Source organism: Phytophthora cinnamomi, assembly GCF_018691715.1.
Source record: "Phytophthora cinnamomi strain GKB4 chromosome Unknown Contig9, whole genome shotgun sequence".
Classification (NCBI taxonomy): Eukaryota; Oomycota; class Peronosporomycetes; order Peronosporales; family Peronosporaceae; genus Phytophthora; species Phytophthora cinnamomi.
In genome coordinates, this window is record NW_027150942.1 from 1033260 (window position 1) to 1057067 (window position 23808).

Here is a 23808-nt window from a genome sequence, read left to right on the forward strand (position 1 = left end):
AGATCGGGAAGGAGTGCGGGATTCCCAATAGGCTTGACGATTTGCCTTCTCATAATTCTGGTGTTGCCGTATCGGGAGTCCAAGCCGGCCGCCAATGTCGGTCTCGAACGAGATCGCGCCATCTGAGTTCTCGAGAACCTCCCAGGGTCGCTTGGACAGCAGAGCTCGCACGTTGCCCTCAGTGCTCCCAGAAGACGTCGGTGTCGGCGACTTGAGGCCGATCGTTCGCCAACTCGAAATACGGGAAGATCTAGCCCGGATGTATCGGCAGGACAGGGAACAGTGCCTGGATCCGCATCGCGGCGAGGGTCTTGTTGTCGAGACCATCTGAGATCCAGGGATCTACGTCCGCCTGGATCAGGATCCGAGGTTGCCCTCGTCCAGGAACACATTGCGCCTCAGGTCCGAATGGAGCGACGGGCGCCAGTGGATTACGAAAGGGACAACCCCGATTAGCCGGAACTGGGTTTGGCCCACGCGAACCCGGATCCGGGTTAACACCAGAGCCTTCGTCATCGACGGGATCATCGTCCGGGGGTCCACCGGATACACTGATCACAGGTCCATGGCGGGGAGAGGCATGTTGACGACGGCGCTCGGCAGATCGAGACTGAGCCACGGCCAGCAATGTCTGGGCTTCGAGTAGCTCGTTGGTGATCTGGGCCGATTCTTCACCCTCCGCTTCGTCATCGTTGGTACCACCAGTACCGCTGGTATCCTCGCCTTCCTCCTCTTCCTCCTCGTCGTCAGCATCTTCGGCCTCCTTGTCGCCGTGATCTTCTCCGGGTTCGTCCTCGCCGTCATCTACGAAACCACCGTCATCGTCGATCTGGCCTTCTTCAGCCAGATCATCCTGATCCAGGTGGTGTGCTGGTTCCGATCCCGCACCAACTTTAGACATCTCGACGTCGGAACGCTTGGTCCCCTTATTTGGCACGGATCGGGAGAGACGCTCGCTTGGACGTGCTGGATCGCAACCCCTCGAGGCCGAGTCATGGCGAGCATGTTTTGAGGGCTCCGGGTCCACGATCTCGCCGCTTCTCTTAGGACGCGTCTCTTATTGATCTGGACTATTGACCGCTTCGGCGGGCGAATGTTCTGAGGCAGGTTGATCTGGGACCTCGCCACCGCTCTGGTGGTCCCCTTGAGGCTGAGGCAGCTCGCGAAGTATACGGAGCAAAGACGCCGGATATCTCACCTCGTCGGTGGGGAGAGGCCGTGCACCCACAGCAGTAACCACGACCACCAGACGTTGGAGAACGACGTCGTGTTGCGGAGAGTGTTGCGATTCTGCTGTAGAATGTTATGATCCTGCTGGAGGCATTCATGCTGCTCTCGGATCTGCTGGATCTGACTCTCGAGCAAACCCACGGCCCGCTCCGCAGTGTCCAAGCTCACCCCTGTGCGGCCGATTTGCGTCAGGTCACGGCTAAGAAATTTCAAGCCAAGACGGAGAAACGTACGGAGATCCTCAAGCTCAGATTGCGCACGATCCGCGTCCAGTATAGCGTTATCCCGCTCCTCCACGGTACTTACCAGATCCGCAGTGGCTGCAGCATGGGTGAGTCGGGCGGTGCTGAGATCGGCCTGTGTCTGCCGGAGAAGCCCTCGAATGTCATGCAGCTCGTCGCGGGTGATCCCAAAGCGACGATCAGTCTCGGCGAACGCAGCTTGAGCCCGATCCCACTCTTGGATGAGGCGATCTCGCTCCGACGATGCAAGATTACTTCCGTCGATTTCGAGCGCTGCGGGGGAAATGTATTGATGGCGTCGCGCATGATTCGCTCCTGCGCTCGTGGTGTGCCATGATCATCCGATGGAATCGGATGCTTCGGGAGGGCGACAACTCCGTGGCTTGGCTCGTGGGTCGCGAGGAAGTGGCTGGTGAACATTCGCTGCGGGAGCTTCGTACGCAGGTGTGTACCAACGCGTGGAATGAGGATCGGGTCTGTTACGTACAAGTCTGCGAGGGTTGTGCCGTCTGCGGCAGCTTGGAGCATTACTCCGAGGCGAACTGGACCCGCGAGGTGGCCGAGCGGCCGCTCGATGAAGCGGATCAGTCCTGGATCGCCAAGTATCGGCGCGCGCTCAATTAGGTCTCGGTGGCTTCTATTCGTGGCCCAGGCCGTCGCGCTCGTTCTCGGCGAGGTGCATCCCCGTCGGCTCATGGTCGTTCGAGACCTCGGTCGCCGCAGGGTCGGCGTCGATGGAGTTCTCGGTCGCCGAGTGGCCGGCGATAGCGGCGCTCTCATTCGCGATCTCGCTCTCGCACTCAAGGACCACGTCCGGGACATCCCGGAGGAGAGATGAACGTGGTTACCTCGTATCCTCGTCAGGCGGATAACCAAGCCAGCGGACTCGATAGCGTCGCGTGGGGGAAATCCCGCGTGTGGATGTTCTACTCGTACGAGGGCGGGTACGAGGCGTCGCACGAGGAGGGTACGAGGCGTCGCACGAGGAGGGTCCTCGTGCGCCACAAGGTGGTCCACGGTCCAGCACTTTTGGCCAGCCGAGGCAACAATCGGAGGAGAGGGTTCGCGGCGATAGGGCGTACGCCTAGGTGTTCCAGGGGGTTGGGGAGGCTGCAGCGAATCGTGCTCTGGACGCTCAGGCGGAGGCGGAGGAGGCGACTGCGCAGACCCGGAGGGGGCTTGAAGCGGCGCGCCAGTCGAATCGGGAGTTACTTGCGCGGACACGAGAGTTACTTGCGCGGACTCGGGAGTTGGAGATGCACGTCTTCGGAGCGCTACCGACGGGGGCATAGCCGCTGAAGTCGGTGGTGCGGACGGCGCGCCGAGAAGGGCAGTCGCTCTACGCTCCGGCACCGGCGCCGGAGGATCCAGCGTCGACGGGATAGCAGCAGGGTGGTACTTCTTGAGCCGCCCGACGTAGAACGTCGGGTGTAATCGTAATGACGTAGGAATATCCAACGTGTAGGCTTCACCGTTAACCTTCACGACTCTGAAGGGCCCAATGAAACGAGGCGCGAGTTTGCTCGCGCCAAGATTGGTAACTGCGGAAGAGTGAATGCCGTCGGTCGACAGGAGGACTTGCTCTCCTATCCGGAAGGTAGCCAAATTCTTGCGTCCGCGTTTTCTTTTTGTTTATCCACTGCATCTTGAAGTGCATCGCGCACAAAACGGGCGATTGACACGCGTAGCTAGACGAACGACGAAACGGCGGCGTTATCGACTTGGCGCACTGGGGACTTCGGCGCGTAGTTGGCCGCGACTTGAGTACCGGTATTACCGGGGTCAATCATGGTTCGTGCAGTCCATGCTGCAAGAGGAGACGCCGCGGAGCTCGGCGTCGCGAGATCCTGTTTCGCCTTGGAGCGGGTGACCGCGTTCAGGGACTCGGGGTCGTGAGCCCCACTCGTCAAAACATAATCATTATTGCTACCGTCATCATCCCCACCCAGAGTTGAGGCACCAGACACCGTGGGATGGCCCACGGCGAGGAGAGCTGGGACGCGCGGGTGCCGCGCGTTGTTCGTGAAGAACGGGGTCAGCCCCGTCGAGGCGCGCTCAGCGTTGTTGAGTGCAAACTCGACAAGGGGTAAGAACTTGCTCCAACTCGCGAAAGAAGTTGCGTAACTCCGAAGAACATCTTTGAGGACCCTGTTGACCCGCTCTGTCTGGCCATCCGTCTCCGGATGGGCCGCCGTCGACATAGACAGCTTCGTTCCCAGAAGATGGAAGAGAGCGGTCCAGAGCACGGACGTGAACCGCGGGTCACGATCGGAGATGATCGACTCCGGTAAGCCGTGGTGGCGAAACACGCAATCGACGAAATGTGCCGCGGTCTCAGTCGCGGTGACCGTATCACTCACGGGGGTAAGATGCACCATCTTCGTGAATCGATCCACGAAAACCAAGACGCCGTTTCGACCGTCGGCATCGGGAGGGAGCCCAAAGACAAAGTCCATGGAAACTGAGTGCCAGACCTCAGTTGCGATCGGCAGCGGGTGCAGTGGCGCTTGTGACGACTTGGACGGCTTCACCCGTTGGCAGGCCTCACTAGTGCAGACCCACTTACGCACCCATTTGTACATGCGGGGCCAGTAGAAATCGCTGGATACTGCCGCTAAGGTCTTCTCGCGGCCCAAGTGTGCGCCCATGGGGCTATCATGGAACTCGTGAATGATGCGAGCTCGCAGATCGTCATCGTTGGGTACGACGACCCGCGGAGCATCGAAACGATCGATGTTGTAGTACAACAGATCACCGTTAAGATGGTAGCGGTCGATCTGATTGCGCGTATTGCGCAAGAGAGCTTCCTGTGTCTCGTCACTGGGAGAGCGGTGGTACGCCAAGATGTTGGCGTAGACCGCATCGTCTACGTACGCCGCGACTATCTCATCGCACAAATTCAGCTCGGGGGACACATACGTCAGGTTGATACCTGACGTTGCGCACACTGCGCAGTGATCATCACCTTCATTCTTGTCGTCAATCACTTGACGACACAACACGACACGAGGATCGTAATCGGGTCGCCGAGACAGCGCGTCGGCGAGAATATTGTTCTTGCCCGGCTTGTAGTGCACGACGAAGTTGTACTCGACGAAGAACGACAACCAGCGCGCCCTACGCTGGGATAGATGCGGCGACTTCATCGCAGTCCGCAGCGATGCATGATCTGTGTACACGGCGAATACCTATTCGCCCAGCAGATGCACTCTGAATTTTATCAGGGCATACCGTATCGCAAGGAGTTCCTTGTCGTGTACGGGGTAGTAGCGCTCAGCCGGCTTCATCTGTCGTGACTGGTAACTCACGACTCGCTCATGACCTTCATTGTCGAACTGCATGAGCGCGCACCCGATAACGAAATCGCTAGCGTCGCACACAACGTTGAAAGGCTTCGAATCGTCCGGGAGCACCAGTATTGGCGTAGACGCCAAGCTCTTCTTCACCGAGTCGAATACGGCTCAGGACGCCAAGACCACGTGGCGTGTTTCTTCAACAGGGACGATAGAGGCTGGATCAGTCCGGCGTAGGCTTTCGTGTATTTGTGCAGATAGTTCGCGAGACCCAGCCACTGACGAAGCTCAGTGGGACTTGTGGGCGTAGGCCATGAGCAGATGGACGAAACCTTCTCCGGGTCAGCTCGTACTCCCTTCTTGCTCACGTAACAGCCGAGCACCGGAATCTCCGGCGCAAAAATTACACATTTCTAGAGGTTGGCGTACAGTTGGTTCTCTCTCATCATTTGAAAGACTTGCCTCAAGTGTCGGATGTGGACTTCGACCGCGCTAAGACCACCCTCGGCGCGACTGTGGACGAAGATATCGTCTAAGTAACTCGGCGCGAAGTCGCGGAGTGGGCGAAGCACAGGGGAAACCATGCGATTGAACGTGGCGGGTGCGTTCTTCAGACCTTAGGGCATGACGATCCACTCCCAGAGCATTCCGCTGGGAGTACTGACGGTCGTGAGAGGGATCTCACTCTCGCGCATCAGTATCTGATAAAAGCCATCGGTCAGGTCGATGGCACTGAAAGTGACGCTGCCCGACATGGAGTCCAGTTGCGGGGAATCGGGGTCTGTGCCGGGAAGGTGGCGTCGTCGAGCTTGTTGAATGCGTGGACGATGCGACAACCACCCGTGGCCTTCTTCACACAGACGGTCGGACTCGAATGTGGGGAGGTACTCTCGCAGACATGACCGGCTTGCCGGCGACCTTCGAAGAAGTTGTCGATGGCCTTGACTTGATCGCGCGGCAGTGGCCACTGCCGTGTCACGCAATACTTCGCGCCGGGTGTGAGGTCTATTTTGTGGCGGTCGCCACGATCCGCTGGCAGAGTCGCAGGGACCTTGTCTGGGAAGACGTCGGCAAACTCGCGGGCTGTCTCGCAGACCGGGTTACCAGACGCCTTCAGAGTTTCCCAAGACGCGAGCTGACTTTGGTCCAGCGCTCGTTGGTCTTGACGATACGTCGCCGAGCTCAACAGTGTTAATCTGGTGAGGCACCGAGTCAGCATCGGTGATCAGACAGACTTGTGGGGGGTTCCGGGTGACACCCTGCTCAGACGCAGGCGTGTGGAATCCCTTGGGCGTGCGGCTTTATCGGGCCGGCGTTTCCTCGAGTTTGCGTGGCGTTATCGGGCCTATGCGGTCTTGTGAACGGCGGTTATCGGGCCAGGGCGGTCCTTCGTCTTGGGCGGCGCGTTATCGGGCGTGCCGTAGACGGTATAGTTTAACGTACCCTCCTTGTGGGCACGGGGTTGATGGGGATGAGACCCGAGCCAACGAGCGTCGGGGGGCATGTGTTCCTGGGTGGCTCGACTTGCAGCTGCTTGGTGGTTCCTCTGAACGTAGACGATGGGAGGTCTTTGTGGTTCAGAGAAATTTCGGGACTGGGCCTTACCCTATCCTACGTCCTGGCCACTGGCTACTGGCTGTCTAACCACTCATTCTGTACCTAACCCCACTTCCGGCGTTCTTTTCGCAACTAATTTTCAACCTGATTCGTGGCCCGTATTCACGGTTCCCGTGTGACGGGGTTCGTGTGACGGGGTCCGATTGACGGGGTCTTGAGTGACGAGCTTTGAGTGACGGGATCTGAGTGACGGGATTGTACATAGCCGGTCGCCGAGTCCGGCGTCAGATCAGCCCTGATACCGCGGAGGGATCAGACTCAGGCGCCATGTCACATCCCCGCTCCGTGTACCTTCACCCGCGTCACACTCCATCCATCGTATCGCCTTGCCCCATCGGCGGCAACTTCTGCGTTTCCCCGGGGTACTCTTCCACAACCGTCCCGAACCCGATCCCGCTCCTGCGGGAACCGGGCGATCTGGCGCCCCAGATCTTGGATTTCTGCGGTTTGCTGTGTGATCTGGCCTTGCAGACCCGCAACCTGCTGGGCGTGGCTCCCGCTCGCGTCACAGCCAGCGGAACGGAGATCGGAAACCTCAGTGGGGAGACGCTTAAGCTCCTCGCCTTGATCCTTGTGAAGACGCTCCAGCTCGCGTAGCTCGTGAGTCTGCTGAAGCAGGGTCCGGGAGATCTGGGTCCGTTGACGCTCGGCTGTGTCGCGAGCCGCCGTAGCCGTGCGGAGATCTGTGACGAGCTGGACCCAGCGTGTAGAGAGGGCGCGGTTCAAGCGACGAAGCTCTTCAGGTGTGGCGCCAGTCGGAGCAGTCAGATCGGGTGGGTCCAGATCCGGACGGTTACACGGGGTGCTTGGATCCGGGCGCCGGCCAGATGGCTTGCGATCCGGACTGGACATGGGGAAGGCTTGTGTACCAAGGAGCTGAAATCAAAGATTCCCGCAGTGATGCCGTTGTGCGTCAACAAGTACGCGCAGGAGGCGATTATGGAGAAACGAATTCCGGGAAAGGGGTGATTGGGAGCGATTTAGAAAAGATGGATTCCGACAGAGTCACAATATCACGGAAGTGACATCGGAGAAGCCAGATCGAGTGGATCTGGCCGGTACGAGTAGATTCCGGCTATCCGAGGCGCGCAGCGTCGAAGGGAAACTGCTGGGGATACTGCAAGATGGCACAGAATGCGCCCATACACAGTTAAAGGCTGGATCAGCACTAGCTGGGTGGGCTAGACCCAGATCACATGTACCCATGTGGATCCGGCCTACCAATGCCCAAGCCTTGGACGAACATTGGAAGAACACTGTTCGTGGAACGAAGTGGGGAGGTAAAAAAACTCAAGAATTTTGTTCTCGAGGTTTTAGAGCTTCGTCCGTAATATCGGTTTTTGCGGGGAAATATGCTGGCGTGTGCACTGCACAGTGCGCTGTGTTCGCTTCTCGCCGGTCTGGTTGGCAGAAAGGATTTTTTCCTGCGATTGGCTATTAGTCAAATAGTAATTTATCAAGATCTTGGAGAGGCGGGAGAATATTGCAATCTTCCCGACGATGGTGCTAACTCGCGCTCAAGCTCGCGCTCAAGCTGCTGCTGTTCAGGTCGATGTGGAGAACGACGGCGACATGGAGATCGACGGCGACATGGAAATCGACGGCCATGACGACGGAGAGATCGACACCGCTGGTGCTGATCATAGCGCAGCGCTTGTCGTCGCTGACACCGCCGCAACTACATCTGTTCACGCACTCGGCCCCAGCGTCAAGGACCATGTCGCTGCGCTCGCCCAGCAGTTTCTCCTCAAGACGCACGTGCTGGCAAGAGAGCATGCTGTCTTGCAGTTCCAGCAGGAAGGGCAAAGTACGCCCGAAATGCGGCGTTGATGGCTGTGAAGGCCTCAACAGAGACCAGCGTAAGGCAGCTCACGGACCAACAACGCGCCATTGCTGTAAAGCTCGGAGAAGCGCTGACGGCTACGCAAGCCAGCCTCTGGGAGCACCTGCAACAACTGCAGAAGGTCCAAGATGAGCGAGGCGGGCAAATTGAGAGCTACGTTCGTGCTAGACTTACCCAGGCGATTCAAGACGTACAGAAGGAGACTCGCGACTCGCAGATGGTGATCGTGTCTCAGACGGACGAAATCCGCCAGAACTTGGCGCTGATGGAGCGTAACGTGGACGGCACGCTATCGCAGATGATGGAGCATGTTCAAAAGCTCATCGAACACAAGTTCGTTGGACGCAATCTCGCCGAAGAGACATCACAGATTGTACAGCAGCAACTACAAAAGTCTACCGATCATGTCGCGGCGACAGTAGTGGAGCATGTGTTCAAACTCGTCGACAAGCTTGCGATGTCTCAAGGTCGAACCAGCCTCACACAAGAGGCAGCGCAGATCATCCAACAACAAGTGGAAAGGTCGACAGAGGGCATAGCGGCGGAAGTTATGGACCACGTACAATAACTTGTCGAAGGCAAACTAGCTTTGGCTCTTCGCCGATCCAGTCGCAACCACGATATGAGCGAGATGGTGAAGCATCAAGTGGAAATGGCGATGGAAGGCGTTTCATTTGCAATGAAGAGCTCAGTAGAGCTAGATCTCCAGAAGGCGCGCAACTCAGTTCAGGGTGAATTGTTGCGGTGCGCTCGCGATGTAGACGGGCCTCTCTAAGAATCCGTTCGTGGATTCATTACAGAAACAACAATTCACGCAAACCGTCACCTTGAAGCACGCATCCAGAAGCTGCTTATGAACACGCAGTCGGAGGTCAATCTACAAATGCAGCGTCAAGCGGACGCGACAGTGGCTCTTCGTGAGCATGTCAAGAAGAAGTGCGTGCGTATAGAGAAGCAAAGCCAGCAAAGTGAATGTGTCGACCCTGAAAATACTATTGCAAGTCTCGTGAAGAAGGAGGTGGATCTGTGTATCAACGCTCTGCAGGGCAAGGATCCCCGGTCTGGTGATGACTCGGTGCGACAAGATGCTGCACCAGCTGACCAACCCAAACCTTCCCAATACAGCATTGAACACAGCTTGCAGTCGGCTGTTGAAGCCGTCTGCAAGACGATTAAGGAGACCACCCGTGAGCTAACGTCAGTAGACGAACTCCAGAGAAGTCGAACGACACACTACGAACCCGACTGGAGCAGCGACGGCGAAGGTGTCTGCGACTCTGACAGAGATAATGAATTCGAAAAGAAGATGCTAGTGTCGTGTAGGAACACGCGCTAAATTATATAAGGCACACTTTCCCCACCAACAACACCCACCGAGTCACCGAAGACTCAATGGGCTTGTTAGGGTTAGAACCTGAAGGCCCAGGAACTTTCCCTTGCACCGGGTTGATGTTTCCCCTGTGTACCGAGCTTCCGCTAGTCGACCGACGGAAGACTCAGCGTCACTAGCCACGAGCAAAGGCTAGCACGCTCTCACACACAAAATATACCTCGCAGGCCCTCAGAAGGAAGGGTCCCGGCCTGTTACGGCGTGATACGAGGATGCCGGAGCTATACTCCGGAGGGAAGAAATAAATGGAGTGCGCTCTCGCTCCTCCAGTTCTTGGCGACGACTCGTCGCTACCAATACACCGGCCACTAACTCTTGGCCCTGCCAGGGATGAAAACACGCTACACTAGTAGATGTGCCCACCGACAGTCATAGTCCTACCTACCAGGTTTACCTTGAGCTGCAGGTCGTTCACTGCAGGCACCGGTGTCACCCTTGCGAGGTTGGGAGGAAAAGCTGTTCTGTTATTGTTGCCCGAAGGCTTATCTGGTCTTCTCTTAAGTTTCCTATCGATCAATACAAATATCAAGTATAAACGCGTCCGTTTTTGGACCGCCAGTTGTAACTCACGACTCTTCGGCGCTTTCTCTGCGACGTGGCGGCGTTACCGACGATTCAAACGGCCGCTGAAACGCCACCGACGACTGGGGACAGGCGCCGATGACTCATAGGTTCGGTTCTTGCCAGTAGCTTCGCACCGTACTTAGCGAGCTGCAACCGGCCACGCTTGACTTGGGACCGTCGACGAGTCATCGTCACCGGCCTATTTAGGCCAATCAGCGATCGGGGAGTTTAGTCCAATGACTGGCGATGGGTCGTGACTTGCCAGTTAGCGCCGGCACATCGAGTCTTCTTCGCCCCTCGTCCCGCCTTTGGGTTTTGTCTTCGGCTTCATTTCCCGATACTAGAGGCATGGGAGAAATCCTACCGACACGCACCACGACCCGCCTCTCGTGTTGAACTGCCTAATACAGAGAGCCGTCGGCCAAGCAACCTCGATGATGAGTCAAAAGTGCCTGTAGCGTCGGCGAGGGGTCGGCCTCACACGGCGGCGATGGTCCACACTACGTTGGCGTCAAGTGCTGAGACGCAGACAGAAAATCAAGCGCCACAGACACTACAAACGACTAGTCCGCCACTCATGGCATCACCCGAGCGGTGCATATCGAACAGGATGGTGGTTGTGAGGCCAACCTCGGCTGTGGCAGCGGGGACTCGTGCTTCGTCACAAACCGATGAATATCAAGGATATTATGGCCGACATCCACCGGCCTTGTGCGATTTCAGCCACTTCGAGGGCGCGCTCGAGCCCCTGCACGGCATACACATCATCGAGCGCGAGCACACAAACAGGTGACACTAAGTGTACTTGTGTCGTATCTTCAGCTTCAAGTGCAAATGAGAGTGGAGCAGACAGCACAACGCCACTTGTCGAGCAGTGGAACGTGAATATTGCTACTGATCAAGCGTTGTCAAGTGCAGCTGGCCGGCAAGGTAAACAATGCTTAACGAAAAGCAAAACACAATGCGTGTATTAACTCACTCACTAGTCATCTTGTCAATTTCATAATACATTTACCATTCCGATTTCTCCTCGAAGTCGTCAGGTAGTGACATACTAGAAGCGAAGTCGGCCAGAAGGTCGCTTGTCATCTCGTCCAGGTCGTAGTCCATTTCTTCGGCGATGGTGAAGGTGAAGCTGGTAGGTGTGTGCAAGTGATGCTGTCCCTTTGGGATCTCCTCACACTGCAGCAAGTCAACAAAGTCGCTGCTCCTGTTCAGGAATGCGCACATATCCATGTTGTGCTCAGCTAACGTCGTGCGCTGTGTAGTTACCATCTGTCCGCTAACGCCAAAATCACGCTCAATCTGACACGAAGACACGGGTATTGAGAACAGCACTCTCGCAGCTTTTGTTATGATACGGTAGTCGCCTTGATGCTCTAGCCTTTGCCAAAACTCAAGTACTGATTCATTTGGTGTGCAGTCCTCCTTTCGTGCATTGTCAACCGGATCCTCTAGCCATCGATCGAGTTCCTCTTCTGCACGTCGATCCTGCCTGCTAGGTTGATGGTCGGCTTGATCTGGGCGCAAATTCCGCTTCCAGTCGGCTGACTTGCACAACAGGTGGAGGTGGTTCAAATTCAGAGACGTCCGCGGATTCACTTACTGCCTTAAATAAGTCTAATAAGTTGCAGCGAATTTTGGCGTTCACATCATTCTCCCTGGTCACAGCATCGCTTCCATTTTTGCCAGGCTGACGGCACGACGAAATCACTGTACGATCGAGGCTCCTCTCGGTTCGTTTGAAGATAGGGTGGAGTTTCAACTGCATTTCAAATACAAATTGACACTCTTGGAACTGCTTGTCGTTGTAATAACTGCTGAAGAAGCGTTCGTCTAATGCTTCGCGCAATAATCTTCGCACATCAGCAGCCAGTGGTGTAAGGTCACTTGCAGGAATCCAGCGAGGATTTTTTCGGTTGATAGGTAGTGTGGCAAAGGCTGTTTGGGGTCGAGGTCGTGAATACGCGCCATATACAGCTGTACGAGCACGTCAACTTGAATAGGATGCTCTGCTTGACATATTCGCTTGATCTCACCGATTTGCCTCGACACAGACAACACATGGACCAAGTCGTCATGGCGATTAGCCAACGGGAACTCTGGTGGCGGCTGGTTGGCACGAAGTGCTTTATGAGCTCGCTCTTCATACCACGCAGTTATTGCAGGCCACTTCTCAAGAACTCTCTCCAATGAGCGCGTCATGCTCAAGAAACGTGACGAAGAATATCTAACAAGCCGCGTGGAGGCACCCTTAGTCTTAGACTTACAGAGCTCTGCAAATAAGCTCCCAGTGACAGACACCGCCTTGACCTGAAAGATTGTTCTTACCAACCGTGAGGTTAAGTCCGCCATCTTCGGGTTAGCTGCGGCACTAGCAGCTCCATTTACACCGCATGATGACTTTGTAGCTGCGTGGGCCATGTGTGCGAAGCACCACTCCCAGTGCAGATTGAGTTCTTTGCACAGCATCGATTTCACGTTACCTCCTGAGTCGCTCGTTGTAGTGGGTCTAACTTGACTCACTACTTTAGCTTACACGTTGCGCAACGTGTATGAGGAAGCGTAAGTACTTAGTAATTACTTAGGTTAAATTATATTTGAATACACAAATATAAGTTAAGTAAGAAAGGATTCCAAGTGACTTTGATTAGGTAAAATGAGAACTGTATTGTTTGTAAATTGATCTTCCTCTAAAATCTGCTAAAAACTGTTTATCATCTATGAAAGGGTTGGCAGCGGCTGGCTGTCAGAGCCCCGCTAATATGCATGTCTCTGATTGGTAGAAAAATGCTGCTTTCTACCAATAGGATCTTTGGGTAGGTGTGGACCACTCATTGTGGTGGTCCACTTCAATGTATCCATTGGTGTGTCTTACACCAAGGTGAGGAAGTATCCAAAACTTTTAACAGATAACCTATCTGTTAAATTCACAAGTGGCTTGCAGCCACTTGTGCGTGTAACCCCGTTACACCATCCCCCCTTAAGGTTAGACGCGCGGGGTCCCCGCACGTCAATCTTTTGGAATTGACCATTCGTCAATTCTCCGCGTAAGGAGAAGAAAATCTGCGCTCATTCAACGATGAGCGCGCCTCAGAAGAAGTCCGCAAAGTCGATGGGGAGTCATCTCTCCATCGACGACTACTTCGAACGCCAGAAGGCGAAGTATGGTGACGTCGTCGACTTCGACGACGACGATGAAGACATGGAGGGCGAGGAGGACTCGCCCTCAAAGCGTAAAGACTCAGTGTCGAGCGAATCGCTCGACCCTCACGCCAAGAACGTTCGCCCGCGTGAAGGGGACGAATCGGACGCTTCGAGTTCGAAGCGTTCGCGTACTGAGAGTGATACCCCACTCGCTTCAGCTGGGGCTCTCAGTACTCCGCGCGCTGCTGCTGCAGCGCGTGATGTTAAAGCTCAAGGCTCTCCGCGCGCTGCGCCTGCAGCGCGCGATCCATGGATGCCGTCCGCGTCCGAGATCGCGGACCGGTTTGGGAACTCGGTACCTCCGAATGAGGTGCCGCTGTACGTATGCAGCGCCATCAAAGATGACGCTGTGGCTGCCGAGCTGCACTTTGATGCGGAAACGCATCAAAGGCGCGATACTACATCGGACTCTTTCATGAGCTCCGATGGTTTCAAAGCAAGAAGACCTCTTCTCGCAGCAAAGTGCCCGAATGGCAGGCACTTTGTCAAGCTGGAATGCCTTTGTTGAGAACTTCAACAAGAGGCCGAGTGCTTACCGTGATCGGATTAAGCAAGCGCGTGATCGCTTCGAGACGTACTCGAAGCGTGCAAAGCTGGAGCAACTTCATGTTGCTGCTGAGGAGGCAAATGTGCCGTGCGCTGTGCCCGAGGGCTTTCAGTGCACGAAGTGCTTCCCAGGCGCGGTCCGCTTGAGCGACCGCGACCTGAACGGGTACACGTCGTTCCGTGTGCCCGAGAGTCTCAAAGAGCTCCGTGCTAAATTCTTAGCACGTGACGGTTCGAATGCTAGCGATGATCGCAGCGCTCGTGTTACTCCCGCTGCGCCAGCGCGTACTGCTCCTCGTACGCCCTCACCATTTCCGGAACGTCCTCCAGCAAGACGTTCCGCGGCTCCCATGTATCTCGATGGGGAGGAAATCCTCTCCAACGAATACGAAAACGAGCCCCTTGAGGGTTCGTTTTCGGGATACTATGGTCAACAATCCGCTCAACAATCCAGCGGGTTGAGCCGTGGGCGTCACGGATCGGCGGTGGTGGGGGTGGGAACACGCCCCGGGTATGATCAGCCCCGGGCTGATCAGTATGCGCCTCTCCACGACCGGGTGACCGTCGTGGAGCGTCTGCAGGGCGCTGAGTTCGCCGCCCTGAAACAGGAGCTGGCGAACCAGAAGGCCCAAGTCGCGGCGGTCTCGCAGACCGCCTCGAATATCCAGGTCGAGCTGGGGACCCAGATGAAGGGGTTGCTCCAGCGCGTCCGCGCGCTGGAGGAGAGGTTGCTCGTCGCCGAGGCCAAGTCCTCCGCTTCTGCCTCGGCTCCTGCCGAGGCTTCGGGTCAGCCGAGCTAGATGGCTCGTGCTGCCGGTATGGCTTCAGCCGTCCGACGTAAAAGGTCGGATGGAGGCGCATGCTAGACGGTATGTCTAGCGTGTATGCGTTGCCGTGCCGTGTCAACACAGTGAACGGCCCGATGAAGCGCGGAGCAAGCTTGCTTGCTCCGAAATCCGAAACTGCATGTCTAGGCAGGTTTTGTGTAGCTAACAAAACTAATGAACCAACTTTAAATTCATTTATGTTGCCTCTGCCCGCATTGTCTGCGTTCAGCTTCTGTTGATCAACAGAAGCTGCTATATGTCTTGGACAAACCGAATCACGGCTTGTCTTTTGGTGATGAAACTGATTGCATCCGAGCTGAAGTCATTCAGCTCGCTCTCCGCTAGAGGCCCGGCCTCTGCGTGGTTCTTTGCGGTGTCTGCGCCCTGCGCGAACCGTGGCCTTGTCCTTGTTGTTGGGGGAGTCTGCGCCCTGCGCAGACTCATGGGGTTAATTGTTGCAGCTGACACTGTGCAAGTGTCCGCGGTTTTCTGCGGCTGCTGTATTGCAGTCGTAGATCCTCCCCACTTAAAGTGGGAGCCATCACTCCGAGTAAACTCGGTAGACGTGGATGCCGCATGGCATTCACGTAGAACGGTGTATGCCCTGTCGAGGCATGCACTGAGTTATTGATGGCAAACTCTGCCATCGATAAGCACTCGCTCCAGTATTGGAACGAGTGAGCGTAGCTCTTCAACATATCGACGAGCACGCGATTCACGCGCTCGGTTTGACCGTCCGTCTGCGGATGATCCGCAGTCGACATGGAAAGCTGGCTCCCAAGAAGTGTAAACACTTCTTGCCGCAGGTGCGCTGTGAAGCGCGGGTCTCTGTCCGACACGATGTCGGACGGCATGCCATGGTGTTTGAACACCATGTCGACGAGCAGACGGGCCGTTTGCTTCGCGGTCACCTCTGCTGGCACCGCAGCAAGATGTACCATCTTGCTGAAACGGTCTACAAAGACCACAACACCGGTGTTCCCTCCGCTATCCGGGGGAAGACCAAAGATGAAGTCCAAAGACATGGACTTCCAACACTCCGACGGAGTCGGTAGTGATTGTAATGGAGCCTGCGCAAACGGCGCAGGCTTCACGCGTTGGCATACCTCGCAAGCACGGATGTACTTGCGCACCCACTTATACTGGTGGTGCCAGTAGAAGTCGCGCGTGAGAAGGACGTAAGTCTTCTCACGTCCGAGATGTCCCGCAGTCGGGGCATCATGATACTCGTACATGATCCTGAGTCGCAGGTCATGGTCATTTGGCACGACAACGCGATCCGCGTTGTCGTCGACTGCGTTGTAGAGTAGCAGTCCGTCGTGCACACGAAAGCGGTGTGCACGCGCTCGAAGGTGCTTGGGCAGCTTCTGACGGGACTTGTCAGAAGGCGCTGTGCCATAGGCCAGCAAGAGCTTCGCGTCCGCGTCGTGCGCGTACGCGGCCTTCACATCATCCAACAGAGATGATGTGGGTTTGCTCGATCGCATGGCGTCAATGGCATTGACGTCAGCAGCTTCTGCATAGTCCGGCCGACGTGATAACGCGTCGGCCACTACATTCAATCTTCCGGGTTTGTATTCGACCCGGAAGTTATACTCTGCAAAGCATGAGAGCCATCTCGCCATTCTTTGTGATATGTGTGGCGACTTCACTGCGGTGCGCAGTGATGCATGGTCGGTGTAGACCACAAATGGTCTACTCCCAAGCAAATACACTCGGAACTTTGCGAGTGCATACTTCATGGCAAGGAGTTCCTTGTCATGCACCGGATAGTTGCGCTCAGCTGGCTTCAGCTGACGCGATTGGTAGACGACACGATCACGGCCCTCGTGATCGTGCTGCATCAACGCGCATCCGATCGCGAAATCGGATGCGTCACACACTACGTGAAATGGGCGATCTTGGTCAGCCACTGCCAAGATCGGCGCCTCAGTCAAGCCCCGCTTGACTGCATCGAATGCCTTTTGGCAATCGGGTGTCCAATTCCACACAGCTTCTTTCTTAAGAAGCTGTGACAGCGGGCGGATCTTGCCCGCATAGTCCTCCACGTACTTGCACAAGTACGTGGCCAAGGAACTGCCTCAGTTCCTTGACACTTGATGGCGTTGGCCATTCGTTAATCACTCTGACCTTTTCTGGGTCAGGGCGGACACCATTCTTCCCTACGAGACACCCGAGGACGGGTATCTCGCTCGCCCCGAAGATACACTTCTTCAGGTTCGCGTAGAGCTTATGCTTTCGCATAAGCTCAAGTAGCTGCCGGAGATGCACCCTGTGCATCTCTACGTCGGTCTTCCCGTCCACAGCCCGGCTGTGGACGAATACATCATCGAAGTAGCTCGGTGCGAAGTCGCGCACCGAGCGCAACAAGTGCGTCACGCACCTGTTGATAGTCGCAGGGGCATTCTTAAGCCCCTGTGGCATTACTAGCCATTCCCAGAGCATGCCGCTTGGCGTGCTCACTGCCGTGAGAGGGATATCGCTCTCACGCATTAGGATTTGATAAAATCCATCTCGCAAGTCGAGAGCACTGTAAACGGTGCTTCCGGCCATCGAATCGATGATAACATCTTTTCGCGGTATCGGCGTCTGCGCCGGTACCGTCGCATCGTTCAGCTTGTTGTAAGCATGAACGATGCGCCATCCGCCCTGTGGCTTCTTGACACAGAACGTCGGAGCACTGTGCGGGGACTTTGATTCCCGCACTTGTCCTGTTTTGCGACGACTTTCAAAGAAGTCGTCGATCGCTTTCACTTGCTCTCGCGGCAGTTGCCACTGCCGCGTGACACAGTACTTCGTGCCCGGCACGAGATCAATCTCGTGCTGAATGCCCTTATCCTGCGGAAGCTCCGCAGAATGTCTTCCGGGAGTACGTCTTTGTACTCCCTCAACAATTCGTAATAGGGACTCGACTTCAGCGAGTCCCAACCTTATTCCTCGAAGCGCTCTCGCTTCGTCTTCGCACTGAGAGTGTCTTCACTCTCAGTGGTACTTCCCATGAAGAGCTGCCTCAGCTCTTCGCTCTCGCTCGCCGTTCTTTCGCTGTCCGAAAGAACGCAGACTTGCTCGATGCGTCCATCGTGCAAGTCGCGCGTGAAGCGCTTCCATCTCGTGGCTGGAAGCGAAGTCAACTCCGACGCCGTCGTCGGAGGACTAGCGAGTTCCATGTCACGATACTGGAATCCAGTATCGGTGCGCGTCAAGACGCTTAGCGTCTTGACATTCGGTGTCACCGCCGCAGTCTGCCCAGCAGACTGCTCTTGTTGCGTCTCGGTCCCGGACCGAGACTTGCGCAGCGTTTTCCGCTTGCGCCGTCTTCTTGTTGTGCGGAGCCCGGCTCCGCACAGTTGTTCTTCTTGTCCAGGCCCGGCCGTGGACAGTCGTTCGCCGGCGGACCCTGTCCGCGGGCGCGCGGTATCAAGCCCGGCTTGACCGCAGTTTCCTTCGTGCAGCCCGGCTGCACGGTAATGTGTCCTTTCGCCGGCAGACCCTGTCTGCGGGCGCGCGATATCAAGCCCGGCTTGATCGCATGGCGCTTCGTCGTGCAGCCCGGCTGCACGACAGCATGCAAATTGCGTCAGTGCGGTACGTTTGCAACCGTCCGCACTGTTTGCAGCGTCAACTCCCGGAGTTGACACGCCTTCGTCACCTCGACGCCATTCATTGGCGGAGCCCCTCATGACCGAGGGTGCGTCGGCTCCCGGAGCCGACGCGTCGTTGTCGACCTGACCGCTTCGGGTCAGGGACTGTCCCTTACACGCTTGAACGTGGGTGTTGGTTCCCGGAACCAACACATCTTTTTCTTCCGACGTCGACAACATTGCCGACGTGGGTCTCACTTGTGCGCGCCCTCGCGCACTTCTTGGGCACTCCGGGACAGCAGCATAAAGCGCTGTCTGGACTGGTGAGCCGCGCGCACCTGCTGGTGCGCGCGCTGCGGTAACAGGGCCATCGCTCTCTGTTCCGCTATCGCGTCTGAAGCGCACGAGCGTGCGCTTCTTCCAGTCTATCACCGGATCATGCCGTGCAAGCCACGGCATGCCCATTACTACGTCGAACTTATCGTCCAGGTCCAGGACGATAAAGTGTTCGACAAAGATCCATTGTTTGTACGAGAAGCGCACGTTCACGACGCGCTTCTCGGTCTTTACGATGGCACCTGTTGCCAGTCGTACCTCCAAAAGACTTCGAGGTGTATCTACCTCCTCGAAGTCAAGTCTCGGCAGGCTTCGTAGTCGAACAAAGTTGTTCGACGCGCCTGAATCCACCAAAGCTCGAAGAGAGTCACTCGCTCTCTTCGAGTAAACCTTCAAGATGACTAGGTTTGGCCTGTCATCTTGTTTCTTGCAGTGAGAGCTGGTCTCACTAGGGGCTGCAGTCCTCAGTGTCGCGTGCCCGATGTCGGCACGCGCGACTGCATTACCAGTAGGGCGCCCCGCGCCTACTGGATGTTCGCGTTTTTTGTTGGTCCGCGGCGATGCCTAGCATCGCCACGACGGCCACCTCCAGGGGGCATGGGAGCTGTACACTCCCGTGCAAAGTGACCGATCCTTCCGCAGCGGAAGCATCGCACGTTACCTCCCTGCTGCTGGTAACCAGCGGTTGTTGCATTCGAGAGGTCCATTGGTTCTGGACCTCCCGTCCTCGCTACCGGGCGCGGTTGCGGCCTCGGTACGTTTACATGGAGTTTAGCCTGCCGCAGGCTAAACTCTTCTTGCATGGCAAGAGTTATTGCAGCTTCGAGAGTACTCGGGTACTCTCGGAAGAGATAGGTCTTCACAGGCCCATCTCTAAGCCCCTTCATGAACGTGACGACCTTGGTCGCCTCGTCAATCGGGTTAGTCACGATATTTGATACCAAATATCGTGCGCGCTGCGCGTAAGCATGGACGTCATGCTTACCCTGCTGAAGGTCGAGGAACTCCGCCCTCGACCGGAACTCGTTTGCGGGGGCTCAAACGCTTGTTTGAGCTCCTCTTTGAACACTTCGTACGTGCTGAAGCACGTAGGATCGGAGAGTCGGCGTCCATACGCCCAACTCCTTGCGCGTCCGCCAAGGCAGGACATGGCGAACGCGACCTTCGACAGCGGGTCGACGATGCGTCGAGCCGCTATGGCTGTGTCGAGTTCGACAAGCCATCGGAGGAGAGGCTCGCCCTCTCTTCCCACGTAATTGCTTACGCTCAACTTTAATGGTTGAGCACGCGGTGTCGTCCCTGACGACGCCGTCACTGAGAAGCAGCGTCACGCTGCTCCTTCATGATGAATCCCAGAGCAACACCATGTTGCTCCGTCGGCGATAGCGTACGCAGCATTGTAGCTATCGCCGCTTCTCCAATGACTGTTGACAGTCGTTGGAGGGCCTCCCACTCTGGGTCAGACAGGTGGGGGCAGTCAGCGCGTGCAACATGCGTTGCAGGCGTGTTGGAGCTCTCCATGGGCACCTCCGTGCTCATGTGGTTCTCGGCTCCGCGTTCGTACGCCGCGTACGAACGTCAAGCAGTCGGTCGTTGGACGGACTACAAAGTGCTACCAGGTGTAGTGGGTCTAACTTGACTCACTACTTTAGCTTACACGTTGCGCAACGTGTATGAGGAAGCGTAAGTACTTAGTAATTACTTAGGTTAATTATATTTGAATACACAAATATAAGTTAAGTAACAAAAGGATTCCAAGTGACTTAGATTAGGTAAAATGAGAACTGTATTGTTTGTAAATTGATCTTCCTCTAAAATCTGCTAAAAACTGTTTATCATCTATGAAAGGGTTGGCAGCGGCTGGCTGTCAGAGCCCCGCTAATATGCATGTCTCTGATTGGTAGAAAGATGCTGCTTTCTACCAATAGGATCTTTGGGTATGTGTGGACCACTCACTGTGGTGGTCCACATCAATGTATCCATTGGTGTGTCTTACACCAAGGTGAGGAAGTATCCAAAACTTTTAACAGATAACCTATCTGTTAAATTCACAAGTGGCTTGCAGCCACTTGTGCGTATAACCCCGTTACAGCGGGGAACCGTTGAGGAGATGTTTACCCGACAGCTTCCGAATGTCTGGCGCTCTAAGTTCGAGCTTTACCTGGAGCCGAGCAACCCCGCACCGCAGCGAGACTTCTCGGTCTTACAAGAAGGCGAGAACGACTTCAAGGTACGGCTTGAAACTGTGTGGCATACAGCAAAAACGGACAAGCTGACTTTCGATTGATGGTGTTCGTGTACGTCCCTCGCCCACCACGTGCGACTACCCTACTGCGGCTCGTGTAGAGGAACAATCTCCAAGAATTGCTGAGTTCGTGCGGGAACATGGGATCTCTGCAGGGCCTGCTGCCCAGCGCTACATGAGTGTTCGTCAGGCGAGGCTACCAGATGAAGCACCTGTCCAGACACCTGATGATACAACGTTCCATCCGTTGCAGTGGATTGATGGGCAAGATGCTGCAATGCTAACCGATCAAGAGCGTGTTCAGTGTGAAATCGTGCGGGGTTTCGAGTAGTTCAGGTAATGTTCGAGGGCATTTCTATCCCCCTCATGATGAATGTAAGCGACATGAGGTTGGCTCCGGGACTGCCTGCATACTCGTTGCGTCTGCCATTCTTACAAGTGCCATTTCTGATCCTAAGGTCGATATGGAGGGTGTGGACCATCGCCAAAACACAGAGGAAAACAGTGGCGACTAATATGCAGGCTTTATTTTGTGGTGACACTAATGGAAAGCTGATTTGAACCATATCCACAGTGATGATACAGATTTTCACCGACCAATTCTTGCTTGCGCGTACACCAATACATGGCGACCTTTAAGACAACAAGAGGGTCTTGGCGGAAAGCGGCCTCGCCGTTACGCTGGATCCAACGCTTAAGAAGCGAGAACGCTACCTCTATTGGATAGAGGTCCGGCGAGTATGGGGGCAGGAAGAACAGCAACGCCCCGGTTGCATTTATCATTTCCTGGAACTCCTTGTACATATTAATCTTCGCATTATCCATGACCACTATCGAGCGCGGTAGTGGCCATAGAGGAAGGGAAGGATCTTGCTTTTGAAAGTCTCATGGAACTTCTGCCTGGTGAGGGTGTCTTCCACGTGACCCCACGCAAAAAAATCCGGTGACGTCGAGCACTGCGAGGACGGATACTCTGTTGCCTCGATTGAACGGCAGTGTGGCGTTCGCCGGCGTGTTCCACGCCGACCAGCCATACTTGCGCAGCACCGACCTACGAAACATACAGTCTAGAATTAAAAAAAAAAGAACAGCTTCACCGTTTGTCAATGTTTACATTGCACATACCTGGCATCCTTCGACGTTTCGTCGACAAAAACTAGTTGGTCGGGGCCATTGTAGTATGTTAGTAGCCGATGCACGTACACCCGCCTCTCACTCGGGAGGCTTTCACTTGCCCGGTTAGTGAGCACTTTGCGGGTCAGTCGCAGGTCGAAGCGCCTGTTACAAAGTGCTTACCTCGGGAGGCCATCTCGATGTTTTGTTCTTGCGTGTTTGTTTTTTTTTAAACGTTGCCATTTCTCCTAAACAGTGTGTACCGCGGACGGACATCCCCAGAACGCTGCTCACGGTGCTCAGATCGATGTTGTAGACATATACAGTACGATAGCTCTCCGGCGAATATCTACCGAAAACGTCATGGTTGGCGATTGTAGTTTGGGGTCCGATTGGACCAGCCCTCTGCCGTCAAAAGCCCGAATGCCGACGAAATTAGCGCCAGTGGGACAGACACGGTTGGAGGAGTAGTTCCGACGATACTGCCAAGGTCCGATCAAGCCAGTGACGACCCAGGACGCTGATTGGCTGCTTCTTTACTAAAATTTAGCATATTCCGCAGAAAGCGGGGGTGAATGCCTAGACCTATCTTGAACGGAGGCACTTGATCAAGTCCGATTCGCCAAAACAACTGCAAAGCACAATAATCTTGCTGTTGTGGTCATCGCATTAAACAATACCAAAACGTACAAAACTTCTGCTCTCCGTACCTGCCACTTTAACCCTTTCGCGTTTGTCTTGTGTTGTATACTATACTCAACTTCAGGCATTTGATACTATAGGCACTCAAATGGCCCTTTTGTTTGGCATCTCCCCTGTTGCACCACAACCAGAGGAGACACCGACGACGTGGTCTATGCAAAAAGTGCTGTTTTGGCTCCTTTTGAGATGGGACGAGATTAGATAAAATAGACTTCAGGCGCTGGCAACGATTATTGAGCCAATCGTAGCGACGACTACATCTGCAATTTTGCTAATTGGTGCCACTTCAGACATGTACATCACTACCTTTCCCAGCGATGCATGGCACTACCATGCCGCGGTCGCAGCGTTAGTGAGATTGCGCCACTACATCTGTGCTGACAAGACGATTGTGTCGCTAAATCACCAGCACTCCTTAGAAAGCGGCGGTAATGACAGACAACTAAGCATCCTCTGTTACTATTTCTTTTATTGTGTCAAAGATGGTTACAGAAGACCTTGCACGACCACCATCGCTCTCGCTAATAAAAGAGCAGTTTTTTTTGCGCCAGAGAGACTTGCGACGGGACGCCAGCTTGTACGGTTGTATCACGAGCATGACGAGGTCTGGGTGCTATGTTGTCCCGATATGACGAGCACTGGCATCTAACAGAGACAATCGCTGGTATTTATTTAGCCAATTCTAATTGTACAGATGCTGAATTATAGGCGGATAGTATTGAACGTCTGCACTTCTCTTGATTCCACTATGTAAAATGATTTAGCCCCATTGGTGGCCCTGAACCTGCCATCGTAGGCACTAATCTTGGTTTCAGTATAGAAAATAAGACCATTTGCATCGATAATTTCGATTGCCTGCCCATTTTTGATTGTATTAGATCTGAATATGATCTGAGACAGCCGTGTAAAGCCTTCTCACAACTTATACACTTGTGGTCGCTGAAAGGGTGCCTCATTACCGGATTTGCGGGGACGACCAGGCGCTGTCATGGCGAACACTGAGCAATCCGGTGTTGATCTCCTTCACTCCCTCGATCAACCAGGGCCTTTTCCTTGACTATTTGCTGAAGCC

The 23808-nt window shown here is 55.1% G+C and overlaps 5 protein-coding genes across 5 annotated transcripts; 2 read left to right on the plus strand and 3 right to left on the minus strand.

Annotated features, from left to right (window-relative positions):
• Positions 1-250: 250 nt before the first annotated feature.
• Positions 251-901, minus strand: IUM83_16401 (Myosin heavy chain, striated muscle; the record flags this gene model as incomplete). Its single annotated transcript, XM_067941279.1, has 1 exon — positions 251-901. One exon carries the CDS (start codon positions 899-901, stop codon positions 251-253), a length of 651 nt encoding a protein of 216 aa, XP_067798470.1.
• Positions 902-6649: 5748 nt separating this feature from the next.
• Positions 6650-6979, plus strand: IUM83_16402 (uncharacterized protein; the record flags this gene model as incomplete). Its single annotated transcript, XM_067941280.1, has 1 exon — positions 6650-6979. One exon carries the CDS (start codon positions 6650-6652, stop codon positions 6977-6979), a length of 330 nt encoding a protein of 109 aa, XP_067798486.1.
• A 1232-nt stretch (positions 6980-8211) lies between these two features.
• Positions 8212-8793, plus strand: IUM83_16403 (uncharacterized protein; the record flags this gene model as incomplete). Its single annotated transcript, XM_067941281.1, has 1 exon — positions 8212-8793. One exon carries the CDS (start codon positions 8212-8214, stop codon positions 8791-8793), a length of 582 nt encoding a protein of 193 aa, XP_067798471.1.
• Positions 8794-11190: 2397 nt separating this feature from the next.
• On the minus strand, positions 11191-11454 carry IUM83_16404 (uncharacterized protein; the record flags this gene model as incomplete). The annotated part of the gene is made up of 1 exon (XM_067941282.1): positions 11191-11454. One exon carries the CDS (start codon positions 11452-11454, stop codon positions 11191-11193), a length of 264 nt encoding a protein of 87 aa, XP_067798467.1.
• Positions 11455-21806: 10352 nt separating this feature from the next.
• IUM83_16405 (putative transposase) lies at positions 21807-22230 on the minus strand (the record flags this gene model as incomplete). Its single annotated transcript, XM_067941283.1, has 3 exons — positions 21807-21972; positions 22047-22077; positions 22218-22230. The coding sequence occupies 3 exons, from the start codon at positions 22228-22230 to the stop codon at positions 21807-21809; spliced, it is 210 nt and encodes a 69-aa protein (XP_067798466.1).
• Between the last annotated feature and the right edge of the window lie 1578 nt (positions 22231-23808).